The 26,321-nt window shown below is 38.0% G+C and overlaps 2 protein-coding genes across 2 annotated transcripts; one reads left to right on the forward strand and one right to left on the reverse strand.

The window, feature by feature from the left end:
- Positions 1 to 1,962: 1,962 nt before the first annotated feature.
- On the forward strand, positions 1,963 to 12,585 carry LOC109030736 (aldehyde dehydrogenase, mitochondrial). Its single transcript, XM_019041839.2, has 12 exons — positions 1,963 to 2,216; positions 3,409 to 3,513; positions 4,440 to 4,541; positions 5,191 to 5,356; positions 5,972 to 6,162; positions 6,872 to 6,985; positions 7,789 to 7,891; positions 8,743 to 8,927; positions 9,429 to 9,593; positions 10,084 to 10,241; positions 10,819 to 10,893; positions 11,659 to 12,585. The coding sequence occupies exons 1-12, from the start codon at positions 2,178 to 2,180 to the stop codon at positions 11,720 to 11,722; spliced, it is 1,467 nt and encodes a 488-aa protein (XP_018897384.1). The 5' UTR covers positions 1,963 to 2,177; the 3' UTR covers positions 11,723 to 12,585.
- A 4,655-nt stretch (positions 12,586 to 17,240) lies between these two features.
- LOC140225946 (uncharacterized) lies at positions 17,241 to 24,814 on the reverse strand (the record flags this gene model as incomplete). Its single annotated transcript, XM_072305988.1, has 5 exons — positions 17,241 to 17,695; positions 18,308 to 18,665; positions 19,899 to 20,267; positions 24,043 to 24,189; positions 24,705 to 24,814. Coding segments are annotated over 5 exons (1,055 nt in total), but the record flags the coding sequence as incomplete, so codon positions are not given.
- Positions 24,815 to 26,321: the final 1,507 nt, after the last annotated feature.

A 26,321-nucleotide genomic window follows, 5' to 3' on the forward strand; every position in this document is an offset into this window, starting at 1 on the left:
TTTCTCACTTGAAGTTTTAATTTTCTTGCTACCTACCCCAATGAAACTTTTAGGAAATGTCTAGCTATCAAGCAACTGTCTTACAGTCAATCCAAAAATTTACAAGGAAAATTACCATTGCTTCAAACAAGACCAATCCACACAGGCCAGTCATCCCAATGGATGAGTTTCGTGACCCTACCGTGCTTTGTTGGCTGGAGTTCAAGTACAGCTTTGTTGGCTGGAGGTTCAAGTGCAATGCATTTCTTATAAAAGCAGCCAAAGCCTTGTTACAACTGTCGCACTGTCACAACCGTCACACTGACTGCTATCAAACAGGGCTGGGCAGGGAAGTAGATTCCAAAAGAATCCACAATGTCTGACCTGACTGGATTGGTCTTTCCTTAGAAAGATTTCTCCTCGAATATGTATCCAATGTTTATAATTTTTACTTTTTCGTTAACTGTGTATCAGTTGTTCTAACTAGTTGCATTTCATTTAGAAAAATAAAAATTACAAATCTAAAAAAATAAGAAAAAACCCTCTATTTAGAAAAGGCAACTGGTCCAGGAAGCTTGTAAAATTATTTTTAATGACAGGTTGATGGAAACTGAAACGAGGCTATTTTTACCTTTTAAAAGAAACCCCTACCTGTTGCTTTCTAATAATGGTGTCAGAGCAGAATTGAAACAATTGAAACTTAATCGTTCAGCACATTAAAAATGTGACTGATTACAGTTTCTGTCTAGGGCAATTAATAGACTTTTCCATACCTTCTCCATCAATTTACGAGATGATTACACGAGAAGTATGTATGTACGAGAAGACTATCCTCAAAGTTTTAAAGACTTTCCCATCATGATGACACATCGTTGGAAAGAGCTAAGTCAGAACCTAGTCAGAGCTTAGAGGAAAGTTTCGCACAGAACCTTCTCTATCTTCTGACTAAAAGTGGCATACGCTAGAAGTTTTGATATTTTCAACTCTCTACTGGTTGGTTAGTGCTAAAAGTCTCTGTCCTCATTCTTTTATTGATGGTTAACTGCTCTTTAAGGTCTCAAGAAAACATGTCCATCTCCCTCTTTCGAAGAACACATGTGCACTTCCTCAGATTTATTTTTGTGTCTGCCATCAAGTGACACATCATCAGGTAAAAATATTGAAGGCCATATTGAAGGAAACATTTTTAGCCCAAACTGAAGTTACTCATTCACAATTAATTCGAAATGGCGGAATGTAAGTTTAAAGTTTTTAGAGGTTTGATCGACTTTACTTAATTATGAATCGGCTTTGTGTGAAGACTTTTGACATGTGCCTTAAATTGCTCTTTTTTGTGATCTTTCTATCAATAAATCACAAGAGACAGGTAGTAGTAGTAGAATGTATTTATATTAAAGAGGTACCTTAGCAACTTTCGTCATTCACACCTCTACAATTTTTGAACCTAAAGAAATAAAGAAAATAGGGCAGTGGTAAGGAAGGAAGTTTGGAAGCATGAAAGGGTTGTGATGTACCCAGAGTCTAGTGTAAAATTTTGTAAAAAAAAAAAAAAAAAAAAAAAAAAAAAACCCAAGAGTTCTATAAACGTTTCAATGAATATTTGCCAAGGGGAGGAAAAGCTAGTCTAAATACTCGTTGAAACATGCAGCCATACAATTTTGAACAACTACTTTATTTTGCTAAAAGTTCCTTTGAGCTTTAGAAGTTTCTTCGTCCACAGAATACGTAACGTTCTACGGGGGTGAAGAGCGTTAAGGAGCGTTTTGTCAAATCAAAAGCGTTACGATTACGACGGGGGATGGATAGTCAAGGAATCCGTAATTTAGCGTCACGTTTTTATGAGCGGCCCTCCCCAAGAACCATTCATAAGTACCCGCCATTTGTTTGAGACATTAGTAGCGCTCTCTACCGGTCGGTCAACTAACTCCAATCAGCGACGGCAAGCTTGCGTTCAATGTCTGCAGAGGCCGCTAGTGCTACTGAGTTCCTTGCTGTGTTTACAAAGTGGTGTTTACGTTCTGTCAGCGACAGATTCGCCAGCCACGTAACTTGTGATAACAGTTTGAAATTTAATTTAACAAATGTGATAACTGATAAGATAAGAACCTGAATAATTTGGTGAATTTTTTCAAGTTTTCAGTTAGCCTGTCAGCAATTTTTGCGGTACTCCTCTTACGTAACCTCACCCCCATTGAACTATGCCACCGAACAAGAGACCTCCCATTTACTTCACCAAGGTAAGAGATTCCAACAACTTTTGGATCTTAAATCCATTGGCTATTCGGTCAGATAATCGATTCAAAGGAAAAGTTTTTTATGCTCCGAAATTTTTTTTTTGGGGGGGGGGGGTGAGGAGGGGTGATGAGAGAAAAGTTCATCCATACCATCCAGACCCCACACTTTAACTTACCCTTTTATCAGTTGCTATTTTACTTCAATTATTTTCCCTTATATTACTCAAGAAGCTGGTGTTCCGTCAGAGATTTTTGCCACGGAAGAAAATCCCTCAAAATAAACCTTCTGGACACCTGGGTAATGGTTGATTCTTCCGATTGGAAATTTAGAAAAAATGCATGAACTTATCAAGTTTTCAATTTTCTTTGAGTCCAGATGAAAGACTCCGCCTTGTCAAACTCTCTCGCATTTAAGTATCCATCTATTGAGTTCACCATAAGGCCTGGAAAATTATATTCAAGTTTTATTTCAGCATAACATGTTAGATTTGCATTTTTCATAGGCCTCCCAGCAAAGAAGAGCGTACCTGCCTTCATAACAATGAAGATTGTCTTAAATTTACTCTTTTCATGCCAGTGAGAATATGAGCCAATAGTGCTGTACTTTGGCATTAAATTATGAATGTCATCACTTGTGTTTTGCAAAAATTTAACAGCGTTTTATCGCTGCAAGAACACCTATAATCTTGAGATGAGTACCTTGTCACCTGCCTCTTCAAAAATCTGTTTTTAAAAACTTTTGAGATCTAGTACAAATAAGTATGTATCATGTTGGTAACTAATAATGATTTTCTACCATGACGAGGTATATATCTTAATGTCTGCAGGGTTCGATTAAGTACTTTTTTATTTTCATCAGAATGAGGACAGTGGAGATGAAGACTTCGGGAAGAACAACACTTGGATTTTGATAGGAGTAATACCAGCATCATGATCATGATGACCCCTTTTTTTCCAAACCTCTAAATTCATCAGTCTCTCCTGAGATAACTGAGATATAAAATTATAGTATTCTTCGATGGGAAAAAACGAAGGAAGTCATGAGTTATCTAAGTATTTGTTAGATCAAAAAGGGAGATTCGTAAAGACCTTGTTTCTTAAGTCCCAAGTCCACTTTATCTAATTTTCTGTATTTTAAATCACAGAGAAGTTGCAGTCGTAACAATAATTTCCTCCTCTTTATTTTTTGTTTCAGCTTTTCATCAATGGTGAATTTGTACATGCCAAAAATGGTAAAACTTTCCCCACCGTCAATCCAACCACAGGAAAAAAAATCAATGATGTCTCTGAAGCCGACAAGGTTCTAAACATGCCTTTTTTATCCTATATATAAGTTTTTACATGTTATTCTTCTTTAAGGTCCTAGAGAAATGGAAAATCCAGTTCATTAAGTCATTTCCAACTTATACGATTATGTTAACCTACCATGGATTAAATTATGAAGATTTAAGTAATCAGTACTGCAAATTCATAAGTATGCTCCCTGTCTAGCTATGTGCCTATTTTTTTTGGTGAAGCTTTTGTAAAACTTGGAACAGCTTCCCAGTGGTTATTCAAAATTAATGAAAGACAGCTCAGATAAGGGGATCAGTATTTATCAGTCGTTGACTTTTAATCAAGTAAATGAGTTGATAAGATTGTCAATCCAAACTGAAATGCTGAGAGTCATATGGTAAATTCCTCAGAGCATATTAAGTAAGAGAATTGTTGAAAATACTTTCATCAGTAGACTTGGGGTCCCTGTCCCCTCCTTAGCACGCACAGTAAAGCACAATTTTTTGCTCAAAAACTTTTTGAATTTTTCATTACTTGATTAACATGCATAATGTATTGATTTCTTGGCTTCCTAAGAAGAACTTGTAATTTTGACTGTCAGAATGTGGAATAGGATCTCGAGAGATATCATTCTGTTTTTCCCCCAAAATTTTAAATTAAGATTTTACTATCTCTGTGCACCTATTTCATGGCAAACTTTCTGAGTCCATTTGAGAAGTCATATAATTTCACAAAATTTCATTTTTTAAAGTTTCATGAAGTTATTCATTTCTGGGTCTGAGAGGGGGGGGTGCTATTGCCGCCCTCCCCTCCCCCCCCTGAAAAATTGTAACCATATGTTTCTGTGCAACACCAGTTGACCCCTGCGAGGGATTAATAGGCCCTTGCCCCCTCGAAAATTTTTCTAGATATGCCCATGGGTTTTACACGAGTACCTATTTATTGTTCCAGGCGGACGTAGATCTAGCAGTTGCAGCTGCTAAAAATGCCTTTAAATTGGGATCTGAATGGAGAAGTATGGATGCCTCTGCGCGAGGCAAACTGATTCTCAAAGTAAGCATCTTCAATATGTTTTGTTATTAAGACCATGGAATGTGTTCTTTGATTTTTCACCGGCAAAGATATGGTATTCAACTCACTAAGTAGCACGGATTGAGCAGGCCCAATTCACCAACTGAAAACCCCTATACTTACTTATTTTGTCTTTGTTTGATTTAAAGCACATTATAGAATGAAATTAAAAACTTAACTCTCTTTCAGCTTTTGGGCGCTTGAATAGAAAAAGTGAGTACCCAGAGTTTTGAATTTCATTCCGTTCTTACTGAATTTTCATCATTTTCATTTATTTTAATTTTTTACTGAAAACAAGTTTGTTGTTAAGGCTAGAAATTTGATAAACTTGTCGTGAAAGCTTGATTTATGATTTTCAAAGTATGATGCTGCAAAGGGAAACAGCGTTTTTGTAATTTAATTTTTATTGGGTCAGTATCAATGCTTACTTATACATGCTTAGTGCTTACATAAATTTTGGAGAGAGCCAAAATTACAAAGAAACAAAAATATAGCCCTGAATATCTTTGTTGGAAAGGAGGCATGATTGCTTGAAAATTAGAGAAATCTCATGTTTACTTTGTGTCTCTTATCTTTTATTATCTCCCATAATCTTGTTGTTCATTTTATTTTTTTCTCCCTTACTACACAGCTTGCGGACCTGATCGAAGAAAATAAGGATTATTTAGCAAATTTAGAGACTCTAGATAATGGAAAACCGTATGAAGATTCTCTTTTTGACATGTCCTGTGTTGTCGATACCTTCAGGTATTTTGCTGGATGGGCAGATAAAATCCACGGAAAAACCATTCCAGTCGGTAAGAATGTTTTTAATACCATTTGCTCCTTCGAAGAATTCAAGGAAAAGAAAAAGGAAAATTTATGAAACTTACAAGATTCATTATTATCTCTTGAGTAGAAAATTCATGACTGGTAGCGGAGCTAACTGGAGGAGCGTTACAAGTTACCATGGAATAAGAGTACTCAAATCTCTGCTTGGGTCTGTTTCCCTCCGATTTTTAATGATGTTTGGAGGGTCCATTTGCCAAAACTGAAGATCTGATGGATAATAGATTTTTATAAGGTATTGATTGGTACAAATTTCAACCAAATCAGAGGTAGCTTGACTGAGCCCTTTCCTTGTCATTAAAAGTGGATTTTTCTCCATAGTCATTCGAGTAATTTTCCAAATTTTGGGTTTAATTTAAATCTGAGAGCCTGCTAACATGTAAGCAATAGCCAACTGGATTTTTCATCTTTTTCTGTTTGGAAACTCTGAAATAGAAAACTTTACTCTTCTAATGACCCTTATAATTCTGTGTTTTATAATTTGTTTCCCAAGAAGATGTCAATGTTCAGAGGGAAAGAAAAAATTTATCTGAATCTTGTAATTTTATCCTTATTTTCCTTACATACATATCTGTATTTTTCAGATGGACCTTACTTCAGTTACACGGTGAGAGAGCCAGTCGGTGTTGTAGGTCAGATCATTCCATGGAACTACCCTGCTATGATGATAGCATGGAAGTGGGGACCAGCCCTAGCTGCAGGTTGTACCACTGTATTGAAACCTGCTGAACAAACTCCGTTAACTGCCTTATACATCGCCTCTTTGACGCAGAAAGTTAGAGCCCTCTCTTTTTTTCTCATGCTCATTTTTCTCTTCTTTAATTTAAATTTTTTTGTTACCTTGGTATAGAATAAAATTGATAGTGTCAAATAACATTTGGCAAGGCATGTAAAGTTCAACAAAATAATTTGACAATTTTTCTTGTCTCAACAGGCGCTGGGTGCGAGAAAGGCATTTTACAATCGCAGTATTTCAGAATCACCGATTTTATTTGATTCATTGAAAAGATTGAAAAATTTATCAAATATCTTTAATGATTCTCAAATGTTCTAGGGATCAAATTCTGTATAAATTACCCATTAGATTCTCCTCTAAGACATAAATTAGTGGCAGAGATTTTGAACCATCGCAACCGAGACATAATCTTCTCGCACCGACCATCTGATTTAATGATTAGTCATCTTAACCACAGTCAATGACAACTCAATTTTTGCAGGCTGGAGATTTCAGACCATAAATTAAAAAATACTAAAAAGTAAGAATTTTCAGTACTGTGCTCACTTAGTCAGTCTTATATTGAAGGAATAACCTGGAGTCCAATTTTCAGCACTTTGAAAGTTCCATAGTTCTGTACTAGTAAATATTGCTCACCAGTTATTCAGAGAAGATGATTGTTTTCTTGTTACATTAGGCTCTCAGGAAAAGTATTTGACTCCTTAACCTCTTCTTATATTCTTTTTATTAATTTCTTTTGTATTTGCAGGCTGGATTCCCACCTGGTGTCATCAATGTTGTCACGGGGTATGGTCCAACAACCGGTGCTGCTATTGCATCTCACCCAGATATTCACAAAGTTGCTTTCACCGGCTCAACAGAGGTGAGTTTACAGATCATAATGTTGTTAGTTGCTGGAGGATTTAGCTGTATTCAAAGACACCTCTCTTTCTTCGGAGCTGAATGATGGATTTTCTTTATGCCTCAAGAGGGTTATGCCCTGAGAGCTGGCGAACCCTCAGGTCTGAACCAATAGGTATAGGTAGGGGGTTAGTCATAATTGTAAAGAAGACACCAACTACCTGGTCGTTTTAAATACTCTTTGATTTAACTTTTACGTATAATGTGTTCATTTCTTATGTCGAAGAAGCTCACAATAAATCAATAGAAAAAAAGAAAAAAACTTGATTTAAGATTTTCTGATATTTAGATACTCCCCTCCCCCCCAAAAAAATGTAGCCCCAGAAAATACGAGGAGGAAGTATTTATTTCGGTAATGTTTCTTGCTACTTTTAATCTGACAGAAAGTATAAAAAAAGTGTTTTTAATCTATCTAAGTTTGCGTGATTTCACCGTCTGAAAATATTCTTGGAAACTTTTATGAAAATTTTTTTACTATCCTCGGTTTGGAAAAGTAGTAAGAGCTAAAATTTTTAAATACTATTTTCGGAAAGTTTTTTTTTCCAGTTTTATATCCAGTGTTCTTCAGAGTTACAGATACACCTCATGAAGTTGAGAGAAGATCTAAGACCGCTCTCAAGTATACGTTGTTTTGTTTGCTCTACTATCTTTCAGTTATTTGTGAGATTTAAAGCGAAAGAAATGAGAACAAGTTTTCAAGAAAGATTCGTTTAATTCCGCTAAGTATCAGTAACAATTTTTACTGTTTGTTTTCCTCTGTTTTAGGTTGGTCATTTAATCATGGAAACAGCAGCAAAAACCAATTTAAAGCGAGTCTCACTAGAATTGGGTGGAAAAAGCCCGTTAGTAATTTTTGATGATGCAGATGGTGAGTATATTTTTGTTACAAATTAATCTTTGACCCTCTCGTTTGGATCAATTTTCTCTGAAGTGAGAATCTGTAACTTCAAATATAATTTTCTGCCAGGATTAAAAGAAGGGCTCTTTTCAATTTTTGGAAATTTTACATCAAGGAAAAAACGAAATGAATTAGCAAGTAGTTGATACTGTATTTCTCCAAATCTTTTGCTTTTTCCAATTTATTGAGTTTCTTTTTTCTTTTGAAGCTTTAATTGGTCCAAGTGAGTTGATCATTCTCAAAAAGACTTAAACCCTAGAAATGAAACCATAAGAAAAACGGTAATAACCATTTTAAAACATTTTAATTACGTGACTTGTGCGGAAAAAGCTCCCTTATTTTATAATAACCATTTTAATCAACCTGAAATTTTCACTCTAAATAGTAAAAGAGCTCTAAAATGCTGAAACGATAATCGTATTTTTATCTAAGCTGCAATTTAAAACGGGGTTGGTTAATACAGTTTCTACTGTTTCTCTTGTGTTTTAATAATTGGCATTTAAGTATTTTTGAAAATGACCTCTTTTATTATGTACGTAATGTGTTTTTCTTCTTCAAATTATTAACTGCGAGGAATTATTGCCTTTTTAAAAGTAACAATATTGGTTATCCTCTGTCAGATTATGAATCCTCTTGATGTAACTGCTAGACCAAGTCGCAATTAATTATTTTTACTGTTCATTTTTAAAAAGAAGGAAATTTTTTTTAAAGGAATTATCCTCACAAAGGTTTTGATTTAGAGGAAAAAATAAACTTTACTACTTGGGATATACATGGAATTTGTTACAATATCTCAATGGGGATTTTCTCTTTTTTTACAGTGGACGAAGCCGTAGAGATTGCACACAATGCTATTTTTGCGAACCATGGTCAGAATTGCTGTGCTGGCTCAAGGACCTTTGTCCAAGAAAATATTTATGATGAGTTTGTGAAGAAAGCTGCGGCCAAAGCCACCAGTCGGAAAGTTGGAGATCCTTTTGAACAGGGCATTCAGCAAGGGCCTCAGGTAGGTTCTGGTCAATACTGAAGTTTTTAATCACTATTCTATGGAAAATTCCTTAGGCCCCTCCTACTGTTGCCATTGGTTTTTTTTCCCATTTATTTTAATTCTGAAGGAGAAATAGTTCTAGGAAAAATATTCTATGATTAGAAACTGGAGACTTCAACATTAAGATTTTAAAATTTGAACAGACATCTTTTTTTTTGATGCTACAGGGAATTTAAGTGGTTCCAGTCACTTGACTCAATACATTATAGACTTGTATCTGGACTGTACATGCTTGATCAAAGCCCCTTCACTAGAGCATCCAAAAAATCGATCAATGCTAACCTTAAGCTCTTCACAGTAAAAGCCAAGGCCCACGACAGGTTATAGGTTCGTCAGATCAATACCTTTCGTGAATTCAATTGATCAGTCTATGTATGACAGTACTCAAATTTTTTCACTCCCAAATGGTTTCTCATGTGACAAAAAGTTTACTTGTGAGCTTTGCTATTAAACTTTCAGATTGACCATGAGATGTTCAATAAGGTGCTCAACATGATTGAATCCGGGAAACGAGAGGGAGCAAAACTGGAAGCTGGAGGTGGTGTCCATGGGAATGAAGGCTATTTTGTCCAGCCCACCGTCTTTTCTAATGTGACCGATACCATGAGGATAGCCAGAGAGGAGGTATGAAGCTGTTCGTTGTGCTTTGTACTGATTGAAGCACAATTCGTACGTAGACAACACACATAGACGCCCATAATGTGATTGTGATTATGATTATTCTCGACTTGAAGGGTTCGAAACGCTCATTAATTGATTGTACAGAAGTTGATGAAATTCTTAATAAAATGCTGTCTGCATTATCTGATTGGTCTATCAGGATTGAATGAAAAGAAAGAAAGAAATTAAGGTATCAAGTAAGAAATTCAAGAATTTAAAAATGCTTGCTGGAACTGTAGGTACCAACATTTTTTTTCCTCTTAGCTATTTCAAGGATCATTTTATTTCATTCAGACTCATTTTTGGGGTATTTCTTTAAAGAAGAACATTTGAAAACATGACACTGTGTTGGAAAGTGTCACCCTATTTTATTTCGAACCTTCTAGCACCATGCATCATTGTCCAGGACCTTTACTTTTTCACCTATTTTTTCAATTTCTGTCTTTGCATGTAGATTTTTGGACCGGTGCAGTCTATCTTCAAATTCAAAACCATGGAAGAAGTAATTGAGCGTGCTAACCGGACCAACTATGGCTTGGCATCTGGTGTTCTCACTAAAGATATCAATAAAGCAATGAAGTTTGCCCAGTCAATTCAGTCCGGCTCAGTTTGGTAATTTGCACTTCAGCCTCTAAGAATTATTTCTTGAAAGTCTTTGCCTACCAAAGCTTTTAAAATCAAGTAAACAGTGATAGGTGAACTTTGTAATGAAGTATAGAATTGGAGTCAATAATTTTTGACCTAGGATGATAAAAACAAGTTCAGCTTTCTAAAAGATTTTCAGAAATTCTCTAATTTGTGTCTACAGCCAAAATGAGGTAAGAGTATTGGTCATTGGTATTTCTTAGAAGTACTCCATACCTCTCTCATATACATAATTGAGGCTGGTTACTTTAATGTGTGTAGACACCTAGGGGTATAGCTGAAGAGATTTTTGCATGATTCACAATTATTTCCAGTAAAAAATGTCATTTTCTGTGGTTTATCTGAATTCTATACATTTTAGTAGATCTTCTCATTAGAAATGTTTAAGAACTTTTGATGATAAATGTAATGAAAAATATGTGCAAGTCTCTGCTCAGCATCTCTCAAATTGGTTTTCCATGAAATGCATAAATATGGACATAGATAAATGAATGAAGGAAAGATAAAGGCAGTGAACATTAATAATATTCTTTTGTGTTGACAGGATTAATTGCTACGATGCCGTCGTCCCTCAAGCTCCATTTGGTGGTTTCAAACTCTCTGGTCAAGGAAGAGAACTGTAAGTTTATTTTTGGTTTAATTTGAAATCAACTACTCATTAGATTGTCTCTCAGTTTTACCTTCTGTTGTAATGCACATTTCAGTCAACCTCTGAAATTGTTGTACGACACATATCTACATTGGTGGAGAAATGGTGCTGGGTCCACACCATTTGCAGGGAAATCAAAGCCAAAAAGTTCCAAAAAGTTTTTTGGAACTTCTTGGCTCGTTCATACCTACATTAGTACCTACATGATTGTCACAACCATCTAATCTTTGAGGAAAAGAAAAGATTGATGGTGAAATGCATCTTTAAAGTTCCCTTATATGGTTAGTCTCTCATAAAACATTCAGAATACATGCCCATAGATGAATTCATGTAAAAGATTGTACAGCTAATTAGCTTGAATGATTTCAAGACACATCCTTTTTCACAGAATGCCAATTCGACAGTAGAACTTCCAAACCACGCATCTCGGTTTGCAACATTTCAGACTTCCTGTCAAACTTTATTTTTTAAATTGAAAACAATGCAACGCCAATTGTTTAAAACTTCCATGATTTTTCCTCTCTGTGCGGAGATAGCTCCATGAAAATTTCAAGGAATCTTGTTGATTTGAAGAAAATAAAATGAGAGGGGAGATTTTAAAACCCCACAAATGAGATACATGATTTGAGAGTTTCACTGTCTAATGGTGAAATGGCTTGGCGGCTTACTTTGGCTTGGCTGCTGTAGTCATTGTTGAATATTTATTTACCTGTGATTAACTTTTTGGTTTTTCAGAGGAGAGGATGGCATTGATGCCTACGTTGAAATCAAAACTGTAACAATGAAGGTGCCATCATGAAGAACTCGCAGTTTACTACCATGAAGTATCACTTTCTACTGGAACATTCCTTTAAAAATACTAAAAAATATTGGAAAAATGGTTTTCCTATTACTCTTAATTAGGGCTCAATTTAGAGAGGGATTAAGAAGGTTGCATCCCAGTGGCAAACAACAGCAACAAGATAGCACATTTTGGAAAAGATTATCTTTTTATAAAATTTTGTGCTCTTTAGCTTTTTTACATATGATGAAAAAAAAAGAAGCTATTACTTACTTTCAAACTTTCCGGTCAGAAAATTAATGATAGACCAAAGTAAAAAAATCGAAAATCCAGCCCGGGCCTTTTGATCATAGTGGTGTGCTGCAAATTCCGGAAATGTGCTTGCCAGTATTCCCTCTAAAACCATTAAAAGTGACTTGAAAATTTCGTCAAGAAAGCGCTATTTTTCTGTGATACATGACTCCTGAAAATTTGTGAATTGTGATACGATTCCCTGTGAATGGAATAATCTTCCAGCAGTTTCCTCTCCAAGTATATTTACAGTTTGGAGGGGGGCAAGTTTTTCTTAAAAAAATTTCTCCTTTACATTGTTTTTTTTTCTTTATAATTTTGAAGAAGTTCAGATAGATGCATAGGGTGAAATTTAATCAATTACCATGAGTTACCTTCATTATAAAAAAAGCCAATAAATATTATAGTCTCAGTAACAATATTCTTTTTTCTATTAATATTCGTGTAATACTCAAAATTATCAAAATGTAACCAAAGAATTTTGTGTCAAAATTGAAATTGTAAAAAGTAATTGTTGAATATTGATCCAACGCTCAAAAATGTTTATCATAAGACTTCTAGAATATTATTTGTTTATTTTTTGCAGACGATCTTCCCTTTGTATTTATTTATTCATTCTTCCCGATTACCCTGTAGGACAAAGTAATATAAGATTAGTACTCTTTTGTAATGCAAGATTGTATTCAATTACACGGAAAAAATTTGATTGCTGATTTAACAATTCAATTGTTAAAAAGTATGTCTGACATGTTTCAAATTTACATTTTACAATAGTGAAAAGCTTAATTTAATCACTCCTGTGGTTAAATTAGCATTTTTTATTGTTAAATCTACATTGAAACATGTCGGACACTCTTTGTAACTACAAAATTGTTAAATCTAATCAGCAATATAATTTTTTTCCATGTAGATTTGCATTTATCAGGGAAAATAATACTTGTACAGGATCGTTACACCCGAGGATTTATTGTAACACTTGAGGGAGAACAGGAGAAAGAAACAAGAGTTTAACAGTCGAAACAGGTGATTGTATTTATTACACTCCTCGGTTTGTACATTGGTAACACTTACCTCTCAAATTATTCTACCTAATATTTACAAATTAATCTATCATTCTGAGAAGAATGACTTAAGCTCATATTAAAATAAAACTATGAATGTAATTGTAATTGAGTACAGCAGTTATTTGGCCAAAGCTGTACTTATTTGAATTTCCTACTAATTCAAGGCATTTCAGTTTTAAGTTATTCTGTACGTCCAACGTACCTCTTTCCATATGTAGGCATGACTAGATCGTGGTCAATAACTGTTGAGGACATCAGTTATAAGCTATTTTTTCCTCAATCAAAGAACTGATGGCACATAGTAAAATCTTACCGAATACTACAAGTGTGAAGAGTTGAGAGTGAAGGATGTATTAAGAGCAAGTTTTCTCTTGGGTGCTAGTCAGTACAGTGCAAAATTATCATTCATTTGGCATCATAATCACAGAGAAAACAACATTCAGAATATAGGCGTTGAAACAAGAGGAGGGTGGATTCTGATTTAGATGTATCTTATGCTTTTCCTTGAGTGGGGCTAGACTTTTCCCAACTTTCTCTGACTGTCTGTGTGCTATTGCTTCCTCTGGGCCCTTGCGGCAGGAAATTCCCAACTTCATCTGTGGGTGTAAATTATATTTTTTTGAATCTTTGAAGTGACATTGGACACCTTCATGCGAGAAAATACCATCTATAGTGGAAGCTCTTTGCAAAATTGGCTTCTCTTATTTACCCGCATGCTTCCAGTTACATGTAGCATGTATAGTGCTTTCTCATATAAGCTCATGTTTCATGCAGTATATTAATCAGGCACTGTCCTTGCTAAGAAACAATTAGTTTTTTCTTTCTTTTATTGTTTGATTAAATGAGAAGATTACAAATTTTCCGGTAGAATTATAAGTATTCAATGAAAACCACTAGAAAAGAAAAAGCAATTAAAGAATTTCTTTTCTTTTGTGCATTCTGAAACATCTTTGATCATCACAAACTAGGATGATTCCAACAAGGTCGCGATTTTTTGCTCGTTTTTGCCAGTACTGGTACTGGCAAAAACGAGTACTGAATACTAGTCCCATAAATTAAAGGTAATAGTGCTAACAGTGGGATTCCATAATTTGGCAACTTTGCTACATACGGGAGATATTGAATAATTAATAGGATACGATTTTTATTTTTTTCTAAGTAAATTGAATGAGAAGATTCAGAAGAAGCCAATACTTAAAGTCCGACAAAGGAAGCCCCGCATGAGTAATTTCCATTTCATTAATACATTCATTAATTGGACTGCATTTTGCAATTTGGAGCTATAAATTCTGGCTCATCTGAAAAAACACTTATAAGCATAGGGAAACTAATGGCACATACGTTGTTTTTAAACCGGGCTAGAATTTATAGCTCCAAATTGCAAAATGTAGTCCAATTATAATTAACCCATTTTTTTCTCAATTTGATTGAAATACTCAAACCGCCCTTTACTTGGTGCAACGACGACTTATAGATGCATTGAGTGGCGGAATCATGAGCGGAAAAAATTGAAGGTGCTTCGGTTTTTTCAATGGCTAGGTCTGGATGCAATTATTCGTGTCCTTGAGATGTCCGTGTTGCATACTGAGAAATTGCAGGCGCTCTGGCATTCTGAAGCACAACGTATGGCTGCGATTGTTGGCTCTCATTGGTTTTCTACGTTGCATGTATAATTGTGTTTTACCATGAAATTCTAGGTCGAGTGCGACTGAGCCGTGTTGCATCACGGCAGCGTTGCCAAATGATCCAAATTTTCCACCAAAAATATTTACACTAAGGCATTGGGAATATCAATCCCGCAAATTACTACTGACAAGGGTGTTTCACGATAACTGGAATAGTTTTGTCGCCGTGACAGACAACACATTTTTCGGTCAGACTTTTAGTAATGATAATCACTCGAATTTTCTTGCATTAATCTACACAGGGTTAAGTCGAGTTCTATCGCTTTTCAAAGATTTATCGCTCTACTTTGCAATTTCAATATATAAATGGCCGAAAATGTGCTGTCTGTTACGCTGACTCTTTACCGCGTACAGACAGCACATTTTCGGCATTTACATATTATTAATTAAGAAGTAGAGCAATAAATCATTAGAAAGCGATATAATACGTAACCCTTTGAAGATTGATGCGAAAAAATTCGATTGATTATCATTACTAGTAAAAATATGACCCAAAAGTGTGTTGTGTGTTACGGCGACAATAAACTATTTCAGTTATTCTGAAACCACCCATCCGCGATCTGCACCATTTTGCAACGCTGTCTGTGGTGCGCATTCGAACTCCAAGGATTTCATGGTGAACACGAAGATGTATGCACGTAGAAAATCCACCTTGAGAACCAACAATCGCAGCCATACGTTGTTCATAAGAAAACCAGAGCGCCTGCAATTTTTGAGTATGCAACACGGACATCCCAAGAACACGAATAGTTGCTTCCAGACCTAGCCATTGAAAAAGCCGAAGCACCTTCAAATTTTTCGGCTTGTGGAAACGAAATTTGTCTCTCATTGCAATCATACATCGTCGTTGCCCCAAGAAAGGACGGTTTGTGTATTTAATCAAATTGAAAAAAAGAAATAGGTAAATTAATAATAAATATACAAATAAAATGGAGAGTATTCATGCGGCAATTAGTTACTCTCCTGACTTTACAGGCAATCACACATCACTTTCATCTAAATATTCTTCATTTAAAGTATTTGGAAATGTTTAAGAATCGTATTCTATTAATCATTAACTATCTCCTGCACATGACAGTGTTGCCAAACAGTGCAATATACGGGACCGTTACAGGCAAAAACGAGTGGAATCAGAACCTATTGTGTACATATCGCTGTTTGCAGTTTTCTTGGATTCAAAGATTCCCTGAATTTTCAGGTATTTTCAACATATAAATCTCCGACTTTTTCCTGGCTTTTCGGTGTTTCTCTTGGCATATTAAGTATAGTTTCTGATAAAAATCATAATCATAAAAAATTCTGAGCGGGAAGTATTTCGAGGGTGAAAAAAATGCAATGTTTTGTCTCTGATTTATCTCGTGTTTGGACCCCACTCTCGCACTCGGCGACACAAAGGGATCACCAAATCAAAAGCGGCCACGTCCAGAAACAATTCATTTTAGAAACCCCACACTAACAATTCAAGTACCCAATGCAATGCAATATTTTTATCACGAGAATCTTAGGCATTTCCGACTGAAACTTTCACCGAACTTTCGTCTGATCTTGAGAAAAACTTAGACACATTTTGGACAAAAAATGAATAGATAAATTCTTGCTAAAAATTGAATTCTTCGAGTCAATCTCGCAGCCTTGGAGTAGAGTTCCGTTCCTTCGCCCGGAAGGTGACGAGATCAGTAGCGTGGCGTGAATTGCGATGTATCGATTATTATGCCATTTAAACCTATGATAAAGAATCGATTATTAAGGTGTTCGCTGCGAATACCCTGTTTATCGATCCTTTTCTATAGGTTTAAATGGCATAACAATCGATACATCGCAATTCACGCCACGCCACTGGACGAGATGTTCGAGTGCTCGGTGGACATCCCCTTAATGTCACGCTGCTTTATGAAGACAAATGGTAGAAGCAACTATGCCATCAATAAATGAGAAACTTTCACCACACCGGAAAAAAGGATGTTGATTTAACATTCTGGATGTAAAGAAAGTGTGTGAGGACTTATAAAATGCTAAATTACCCGCCGCAGCAGTTAGTTTTACATCTTGGCATTGCTAAAGTAACTAGCGGGTAATTCAGCATTTTGTAAGTCCTCGCACACTTTTTTCACATCCAGAATATTGAATCAACTTCACTTTTTTTCAGTGTAGGGGCGTGGCGTGGAGATCAAAAAGGAGGTGTTTGCATTCGGCATCTTGGATTTTTTTGATGATTTGCTGCCGTAGCTCAGGACAGAACGCCGTTATGAACATGTCGAGAGTTTCTTGCAAATGTGTCCTTCAAGAAAAAACAGGTCATTCTATAAAAGTGCTTGAAATTATTATGAGTCGATTTAAGTCAAAAATCGACATTATGTCCGTTTTTCATATTTCGAATTCGGATTTCGCTGGCCAGGTTGTACCGACCTAGTCACAGGGTAAACAAAACTCAAGATGCAAACACCTCCTTTTTTTCTCTATGGAGGCGTGGGGTCTCTAAATGATGACGTTCTCTTACCACGTGGATACTATTTGCCTACACGGTTAAAACCTGGATCCTGTGGGCTGCACGGAGGTGGGACAGCTCGTCGGGCGGAGCTGAGAAGCATCTAGGAAAGCTCTAGCTGGCTGGGCGCTAGCTCGGGAAGCCGGAACCGGCGTCATAGCACGGTTGCGGGGCGAAGGTGACGCGCTGCGCTACGGTATTTACAGGTGATTGGTGCCGGGGGAACCGTCGCTTGTACGGCTCCCACTCGGGTTGTCAATGGGTGACGATGACGTCCGGCGCCGACTTGGAGGACTGGATGCTGAACGGCCGCGGGTCGGCCACGGTGCCGCCGCTGCTCGAGCCGGAGGCCGATTCCGAGCCCGAACCGGTCGCCGAGAGCTTGTCCATCTCGATCACCGCCTCCGCCTTGAATTTCGGCAGCTCTTTCGGCTGCGAGTTCGAACTTGAGCTCGTTGTCCCACACCTGAAATCAAACCACTTTAATTCAAACGAGCAATACTGGGTTTCGCAACGTTCATAAATTATATTACATTTTGCGATTAGGGACTATAATTCCTGGCTCATCCGTAATAAAACTTTACGTGCGTAGGGAAATTAATGGCACACACGCTACTTCTACACGGAGAAAAACTTCGTGCATGGGACCAGAAGTTGAGGTCGTATGGATCGCTGAAGTTTTCGGATCACGGATCCGAAAATTTAAGGTCCAGCTGCCGAAGTTTGTGTCAGACATCTGAAGTATTTGGCACTACTGAAGGGTTTGGGTCACACATCTAAGTACTCCGGTACTTAACGAAGTACTTCCTTCGAGTTACGTTCAAAATTTCGATCGCTTTGAGCGGTATTACTAACCTAGTATCCATCTAACATTCCTCTGAATATTTTTTGACCCCTCTCTCCCACGTCATAAATACATGCCTGACAGGGTTGAAAAATCGGCACCACACGCCAATTTCGATCGGTGTGTTCATAAAAATTGGGGCTTCACGCCTATATACTCTCCCGGAAAATCGTGTTTTCCGAGATACGCACTTCTGCACTTTCACCATGGACATGGACATGCTATAGATCTCACCTGGGATTTGTACTGTATCCGAAAGTGGTGAAGTTGTGTCCGGTGGGCGGGTGGTGGTTGGCCCTGGCCTGGGGCTTGATGGGCAGCGTCTGGAAGGCCTCGTGGGGTCGTTTGCCCGGCGACCCGGAGCCGGAGCCCGACCGGAGCCGTGCTTCTGATATGACCTCTGCATCGGGGGCAGCGGCGGCGGGGGCGTCGGCGCCGGGAGGTTGTAGCTCTCCTCGGAGGTGTTGTGGAAGAGGCTCTCCCGCGTCTGACACTCGCAGTCCTTCATCTCCGGCGCCAAAGGCGTGTTCCCGTCCCGCAGGTACAGCCCGTCTTCCTCCTCCTCGTCACCCGCGTCGTACTCGTGGCTCACCTGGGACAGAAGGAGAGAAATAGAAAAAAATTGAGTCTCAAATGGATTGCATTTTGCAAAAAGGAACCTAAGAGCATTGCCATGTTGCTAAGATTGTGCAACTCCACACCTTAGAAATAAAGCACTGTAATCATGCAAATACATGGAATTTACACGGTAATTTGTGTCTTAAATTTACAGTTTTTCGCGTGTTAAATAGAAAACTTTTATGGATGATCAGGTTTTTCTCCCAGGACAAAATGGAGTCGCACAATTTTAACAACATTGCAATGCTTTTGGTTCCTTTTGCAAAATGCAATCCATAATGGACCTCGTTTAGCAGGAAGGAACCGAAGCCACGTCAGCTATTAGCAAATTTAACTGGGCAATTTAATTTTTTACGAGAGAAAATTTGTACGGATTTTTTTGTGCGGTGCTTTGAGCCTCGGAAATAGCTCCGAGGTCTTAGTTGAATTTTTTCATCACAAAAGGCGCTAGTTGCTTTTTTGTGTGTGCGTCAGAATTCCTAATCTAAATTCAACTTAAACTTTGATCTTAAAATTTAACGTATAACTTAAGATACCTCCCTTAATTTTTGACATTTCAGGGTCAAACTTGCACCAAATGTTCAGATTTCCTTTTACTATGCAGTGGTGCTAATAATTCAATTTTTAATTTTTGGAAGAGGCAATCCCTATTCCAGATCGCGTCCCATTTTTTGTACATTTTCATGATTGGATTGCATTTCGCAAATGGGAACAAAGATTATTCAAATGTTGCTAAAATTGTGCAACTTTTTTACCTTGCAAATATAAACTGATAATCTAATTGGACGTATTTCTGTCAAACGGAACTAAGCGCCAATTCGAGTTCCTTTTGAGGAATTTAGAATGCCGGATAGCGCGTTCTGTCAAACGGAACTAAGCGCCATGGAAAAGCATTGCGAGTATAGGACGGAACGAGCCCGACGCCCGGTTCCGCCGCCAATCCAAGCCCCCCTCTACCCTCCTACCGCTATGGCGCTTAGTTCCGTTTGACAGAAATACGTCCAATTATGTTTCATCTTGGCTCCCGATAAGCCATTAATTCAAGACTAAATTACCTTGGTAATTGTAATTTTTTGCACGATTTCAGTACTTTTTTGCGAAGAATGTAAGTTGCACAATCTCAGCAACATTGGAATGTTCCTCGTTCCTTTTTGCAGAAATGCAATCCAATTAACTCGTTGAAGGCGAGACATACGTGGAGACTTACCCTTTGCCGCTCATGCCTGAGGAACATGAGGTTGACATCGCCGGGGTCGTGCTTCTGGCAGACGCCGATGGGGTGTCCGGGTCCGGGCCCTGGTCCGGGGGTGGGCGTGGCGGGGACGAAGCAGTCCCTGGCGGGGTCGCGGGCCTTGTGGTCGTTGAGGCCGTGGCCGTGGCTGTGGCCGTGCCCGAGGCCCGGGAGCTGGAGCTGCCGCACCGGCGACGCCGAACGCGAGCGCGAGGACTCGAGGCTCACCGAGCTCTTGCTCATCTTCGGCACGATCGTCGCCACCGGCGTGATCATCATCGACCCCGCCGGCGTCTTCCGCCCCAGCTGGTCCAGCCGCCCCTCCCGCGATTGCTTCGTGTGTTCCTAAAAAATACAATCATTTTTATTTCTTCATTTAGGTGGAAAAAAAGAGTCAGTGAACATTGATAATGCAATGTCTGAAGGTAGTAGCACTGAATATATTGGAATTTGGTGTGTAGCCGAGTGCTAGAAATAATGTAGCAAATAATGATAGAATAATAGCTTGTTATCAATTGTTACCATCAATGAAATCTGTTACCTTGTTTGAAATTTAAATTATGGCCTTTGTGATATCAATTTTGTGACCCTGACGATGAAGCGTTTGCTTCGAAAAGCTTCGGTCTAAGTTTGTGAATAAAATGTAAGTTTTTTAAAGAAATTTTACATTATTTCTAGCACTTGGCTGCACACCAAATTCCAATTCCATTTAAGTGACCACGTGGTAAAATGGACCCCACTAAAGACACGGAAACGCCTTAATATTTACAAAACACATATTATATTTTCCTTTAATACATATTTTTTTCATCAATTTAAATGAGAATAATTCATGTAGAATGTGCCAATATTTCAGAATCATGAGTTGAAAAACGCTGACTCCGCGAGTTTAAATATTAGAGCCTGACACAGAGCGGAGCGCCGTGTTAGCAGCGCGACATGCGGACTGGCGCCTACAAACCTAACAGGGATACTTCACGCATTGCGCAATGCGTGAAGTATCCCTGTTAGGTTTGTAGGCGCCAATCCGCGTTCCGCGCTGGCCGGCCGCCCGCAGCGTGACACGGCGCTTCCAGCAACTATTTCACCACAGAGGTGTTGCACAGTATCATACGAAATTGAAGGCGCTCCAACACATTAAGAATGACAGGCATCCTTTAAGAGTACAGAGCTTTTCTCGCAAAATAAATCAAGGTACTGCGGCACAAAAAGAGAGCGGTGGTCCAAAAACTCACTGAGTCCTAGCATCCGTATTTAATAACGTGTAGTATAATTTTTAAATTTCATTGGAGAAAAAAGTGACTCGATTTAGGCAGAAACATTCTTGAGTATACCGTCAAGAAGATTTTATTTTGAATCAATAATAAAATAGCTGAATGAAAGCGGGTAAGCTTGATGTAAGTGACTTTTCTTTTTATATAAGCGTCTTTTCTTCTTTGAACAAGAATTATTTCCTTTATTTATTCATGAGGAAATCTTCTCGGCGGTTTTGAGCATATTTCTGCTTGAAACAAGTCATTTTTTCTTTTAATGAAGTTCAAGAATCATTCTAAACGTTATTGAATACAGATACTAGGACTTTGACTATCGCTCTCTTTTTATCGTCGTGACTCGATTTAATTTGCGAGGAAACTTCGTGCTTTTGAAAGATGCCGTCAATCATGATACTTTGGGGTGCCTTCAATCTCGGATGATACTGTGCACCACTTCCGTGGCAGAATAGTAGCTCGAAGCGCCGCGGCACGCCGGAGCAGTCGCGAAGTAATCGTAAACAGGAAAAATCTAAGAACCATTAACTGAGGCAAATCAAAGGTTTATCCGTTCAAGTATAACAAGATGGGATTTTCTTGAATGATAATTAGTCCTGGTACACCAAAGAGGTGCAGAAAGTTTTGGTGAATGTTCCAAAGGTTCATAAGGCGTTTTCTTAGCCCGGCAGTATGGTTGAAGATAAAAATCGTCTACATTCTCGATCGTATCCAAACGATCTTCACGTTTTTCGGATGATTATTGACAATTTTGCAACACTCGGTGGATTCGTTCGATAAAATTTTCCGCTCGGACGCTATTTTGACAATTTCCATTGACCTTGTAGAATGGTAAAGCGAACTATGAAAAAAAAATGAAAATTTAGGAGCTCAGAGCGCGTTATGCTAAATATAACCTGAGGAGATCTAGCAGCTAGTACCAGATTTCTAACAGTGCTTATCGGTTTCAGGACATTCAAACACAAGTTATATTTTCCTTTACTACAAATTTTTTCCCCTCAATATAAATGAGAATAAACCATGCAGAGTGTGCAAACATTTCAAAATCATGAGTTGAAAGTCGCTGACTCCGTGAATGTAAATATGAGAACCTAACACAGAGCGAGCAGCGCGGCGTGCTGCCAGCGGAACACGCGCACTGGCGCCTACAAACCTAAGGGGATACATCACGCATTGCGCAATGCGTGAAGTATCCTCGTTTACGGGTTTGTAGGCGCTAATGCGCTCTATCTCGCCGCAGCGTGCTACGGCGCCTCAAGCAACTATTTCACAGCAGTGGTGTTGCGCAGTATCATACGAAATTGAAGGCGCTCCAATTTATTAAGGATGACAGGCAACAGGCATCCTTTAAGAGTGTGGAGCTTTCCTCGTAAATTAAATCAAGATACTACGGTACAAAAAGAGAGTCGGTGGTCTAAAAACTCACTAAGTGATAGCATCCATATTTAATGTCGTTTGGCATAATTTTTGAATTGCATAAGAGATAAAAGTGACTTGATTTAGGCAAAAATATTCTTGAATATGCCGTCAAGAAGATTTTATTTTGAACCAATAATAAAATGGCTGAATGAAAGCGGGTTACTGCTTGATGTAATTAACTTTTCTCTTTCTACAAGCATCTTTTCTTTTTTGAACAAGCATTCCTTTCTTCATCGGTTCATAAGGAAATCTTCTCGGCGGTAAATGTGAGCATATTTCTGCTTGAATCAGATCACTTTTTCCTCTAATGAAGTTCAAAAATCATGTCGATAAACGTTTTGAATACAGATATTAGGACTTCAGAAGTTTTTTTACTATCGCTCTCTTTTCGTCGTCGTCACTCGATTTAATTTGCGACAGAGCTTCGTGCCTTTGAAAAATGTCATCAATCATGATACGTTGGGGTGCCTTCAATCTCGTATGATACTGTGCAACACCTTCGTGGCGAAATAGTAGCTCGAAGCGCCGCGGCACGCTGGGGCCGTAGCGAAATTATCGTACCGAGGAAAAATCTAAGAGACTTTAGCTGAGGCAAATCAAAGAGTTTATCCGGTTCAGGTAAAAAAGATGGGATTTTCTTGAGTGATAATTAAGTCATGTTGCACCAAAGAGGCGGAGAAAGTTTTAGGTGAATTTTCCCTCGTGGAATTGACGCTCCCCTATTATAACCAAAAATCTCAATTGTATGTTTTTTCTCCGTTGGACCAAACAAACGAACAAAAACAAAAACAGCAAACCTTCATTCTTCCAAGATCTTATACTATTCCATTCAAAAACGTCGTGAGCAATTATTGTCGTTTGTATTTACATGTGGACCAATTAACTGATCGGTAACTGGACCAAAACTCCCCTGCCAAACAAACGCGTTGACGTAAACTACTAGAAAAAACATGAGCGCGGACAAAAAATCGTGGACGAAATATCCTGTAACCTCGTCTTTAGCATTGTCAATCGATCAATTTCAATAAATAGCCCGCAGAACTGTATGCAAAGTTGTTCCTTTAGCAGCTTTTTTCTTCTATTATTTGAATACTAGGTAATGCCACGCTAATGCCAAAATGATCCGTTCTACCAATTAATCCCCATAAGACTGATTTATTTTGTCTCCAGCAAATGAGAAGCTGCATTTTCCTTACCATTAGGAGTGAAAATAGTTTTTGCGAATGAGGATTTATTTTATCGAAATAAAGTTAGTTTCTGATGATTCATCATATCTTCTGACAGTAGCTTCCAAGCAGGGAGGTGTCACACTTGGTATAAAGCAAATATTATTTCAAAGGCACCGTTTTGAAAGGATATAAATAAAGCAAATTGGACGCTTTTTAATAAAAACGCCACATTGAAAAAATTTAGCAGATGGCGAAAAAACTTACCCGTATTATTCGTTGGTCGTGGATTAGCTTCCTCGTAATGTTGAAAATAAATGCAAAACACATACCAGCCAAAATGAGCACAAAAATAATTAAAATAATGATGATATGTTGCGACTGCATGATCTTCCCGAACGCATCCAACTTGTTCTGAAAGCAAATTAAACATCCAACGTGAATACAAGAGCAAAACAATTTTATCCAAAAGGAGAAATTTTCTTTATTGTGTCAAGAATCATAAAATTTACCTCCTTCAAATTTCTTTTTTTAGGTTGTCAATTTCTGTAACCACAGTTTCACGGAGTGATATTAATTATCTATTTCTGCGCACACTGCCTTCTTCGATGATCAAATCTTGATAAGTAAATTCTAAAACGACGATTTTTCCTAGGGCAACCATAATTGTCGTCACTGTGTGAAAAGAACAAGGATTCGGTCTTTTTTTTAGACTTGAAAGGATCGCCGCTCAGTGTGCATGTGTACTTTGAAAGAAGAGTGGAATACATATACCACGAGAAGACATTGAATATGCAACAATGCTCCAGTATACAATGACCTAGATTTTGGAATAGCGCATGCATGCTCACTTCACAGCTTAACTTGACTTAGCATAAATTAAACTTGGAAAGAAAGAGGGTTGACTGATTTTGAAACTAGATTCTTACCTCACAGTCAGCCTCGTCCCACCTAAAGCGGCAGTTGGGCCGGTCATTGCACTTGAGGTCGAGTGAGATACACGTGGCATCCTCGCAATCGTATTCCGTAGCGTCGTCGCCTGCGGAAAATACAAAGAATTCATTCCAATACGAAATACAAAGCGCGACTTTTTATACCTGATCTTATCTTCAAGGAGAGATTTCCTTTCGACTCCTTTCAAAAGATTATATCCTCTCGCAAACATTGCTCTTGAGTCAATAAACAAATGGACCGCGTTTAGCAGAAAGGAAACAAGCCACATCAGCTATTGCCAAATTGATTGGGCAATTTAATTTTTTACATGAAAATAGTGGTGCGGATTTTTGTGCCAATTTCAGTGAATTTTCTTCATAGTACGAAGCAAATTCCTCAAAATGTTCAAAGGAATCTGCACTAACGTTCTTTCGTAAAAATTTAAATTGCCCAGTTAAATTTGGCAATAGCTGATGTGGCTTCGTTCTTTTCTGCTAAATGCAGTTCAAATGAAAATACCCGTGACAAAGTGAGGGCGCCTTGATCTCAGTAGATATACAATTTAAGCTATTCGAGTGTCGAAATAGCTGTATCATGCAATTTTTCTTTTTAGTTTAGCTTTTGCAGGGAGAGTGGGTGATTCGGAGACAGAGCTTACTTTTCACGACAAAAATTTGACACTGACTAGCGTTCTTTAAGAGGATAAATGAGGAATCTTACCCACCATTTAGAATGAGCTGAATTCTCCTCTGAGAAAAATGGCCCATTTTTGTTTAACACTGCTAGTATGGTCTGCTGCCCGTATGATATTTTTTTAGCATTTTTAAAGCCTCAGCCTAATTAGTTTCAGACGGCCTCCCTTTTTGACTCCCTCTTTCTTATCATATAGGGTGCGGGTGCCGGTGCCCGAAGTTCTTGACATAAGTATAAAATACTAGAAAAAGATTATCCAGTTCTAACAGATTTACCAACCGTCCGAGTTCAAAGGCCGTAAATTACGGTCCTAGGAACCGAAGCTCCAACTGCTCACAATTACGTGCCCACGGCAACAATGGAACAGATGGCTCCTAAACCCAGAATTTACGGTCTCTGAACCCGGTACAAACAGCGTGACCAAAGAACCTGTAAACCTGAAACTCTACGTTCACAGTCAAATTCTCCGTGATTACGGTTGATTTGGTTTACTTTGAGTAACTTTTTTTAGTCAGATCAACCTAAAGGACTTGGTTGATCGACCGAATTTTCGGTTTAAAGCAACCGAAACCGTAGATTATTCTAAAACATCTGGAGATGAAGAAAGTGTTTTGTTGAATTAATGTACTCATGTTTCTCTTGTTGTCATTCGGAGGTTGCGACTTGCGAGCGGCTAGCACATTCTACTATAACGCCAATGCTATTCAGATTCGATCCTGATCATTGAAATTGATAGACAAAGCGATAGACAAAAAATACAAAAGGGGAATAAAGCGATCCTACTGGCGCAAGCGGGTGGGTGCAATGGACAAAGGAGGTAAGTAATAGACTAACTAACGGCAACACGCGAGAGACCCTATTGTTAGTCCAGAATTTTTCCCTTTAGTCTACAACAACCACCCGTTTCAACCGATAAGATC

This window comes from Bemisia tabaci, unplaced genomic scaffold (assembly GCF_918797505.1).
Source record: "Bemisia tabaci unplaced genomic scaffold, PGI_BMITA_v3".
Classification (NCBI taxonomy): Eukaryota; Metazoa; Arthropoda; class Insecta; order Hemiptera; family Aleyrodidae; genus Bemisia; species Bemisia tabaci.

What these genes read in the sequence shown, in the direction of transcription:
- LOC109030736 (XM_019041839.2), top strand. Translation starts at nt 2,178, where the DNA reads ATGCCACCGAACAAGAGACCTCCCATTTACTTCACCAAG. An exon ending in GCATTCAGCAAGGGCCTCAG is followed by an intron (nt 8,928 to 9,428) that starts GTAGGTTCTGGT and finishes TTAAACTTTCAG; the next exon opens with ATTGACCATGAGATGTTCAA. An exon ending in TGAGGATAGCCAGAGAGGAG is followed by an intron (nt 9,594 to 10,083) that starts GTATGAAGCTGT and finishes CTTTGCATGTAG; the next exon opens with ATTTTTGGACCGGTGCAGTC.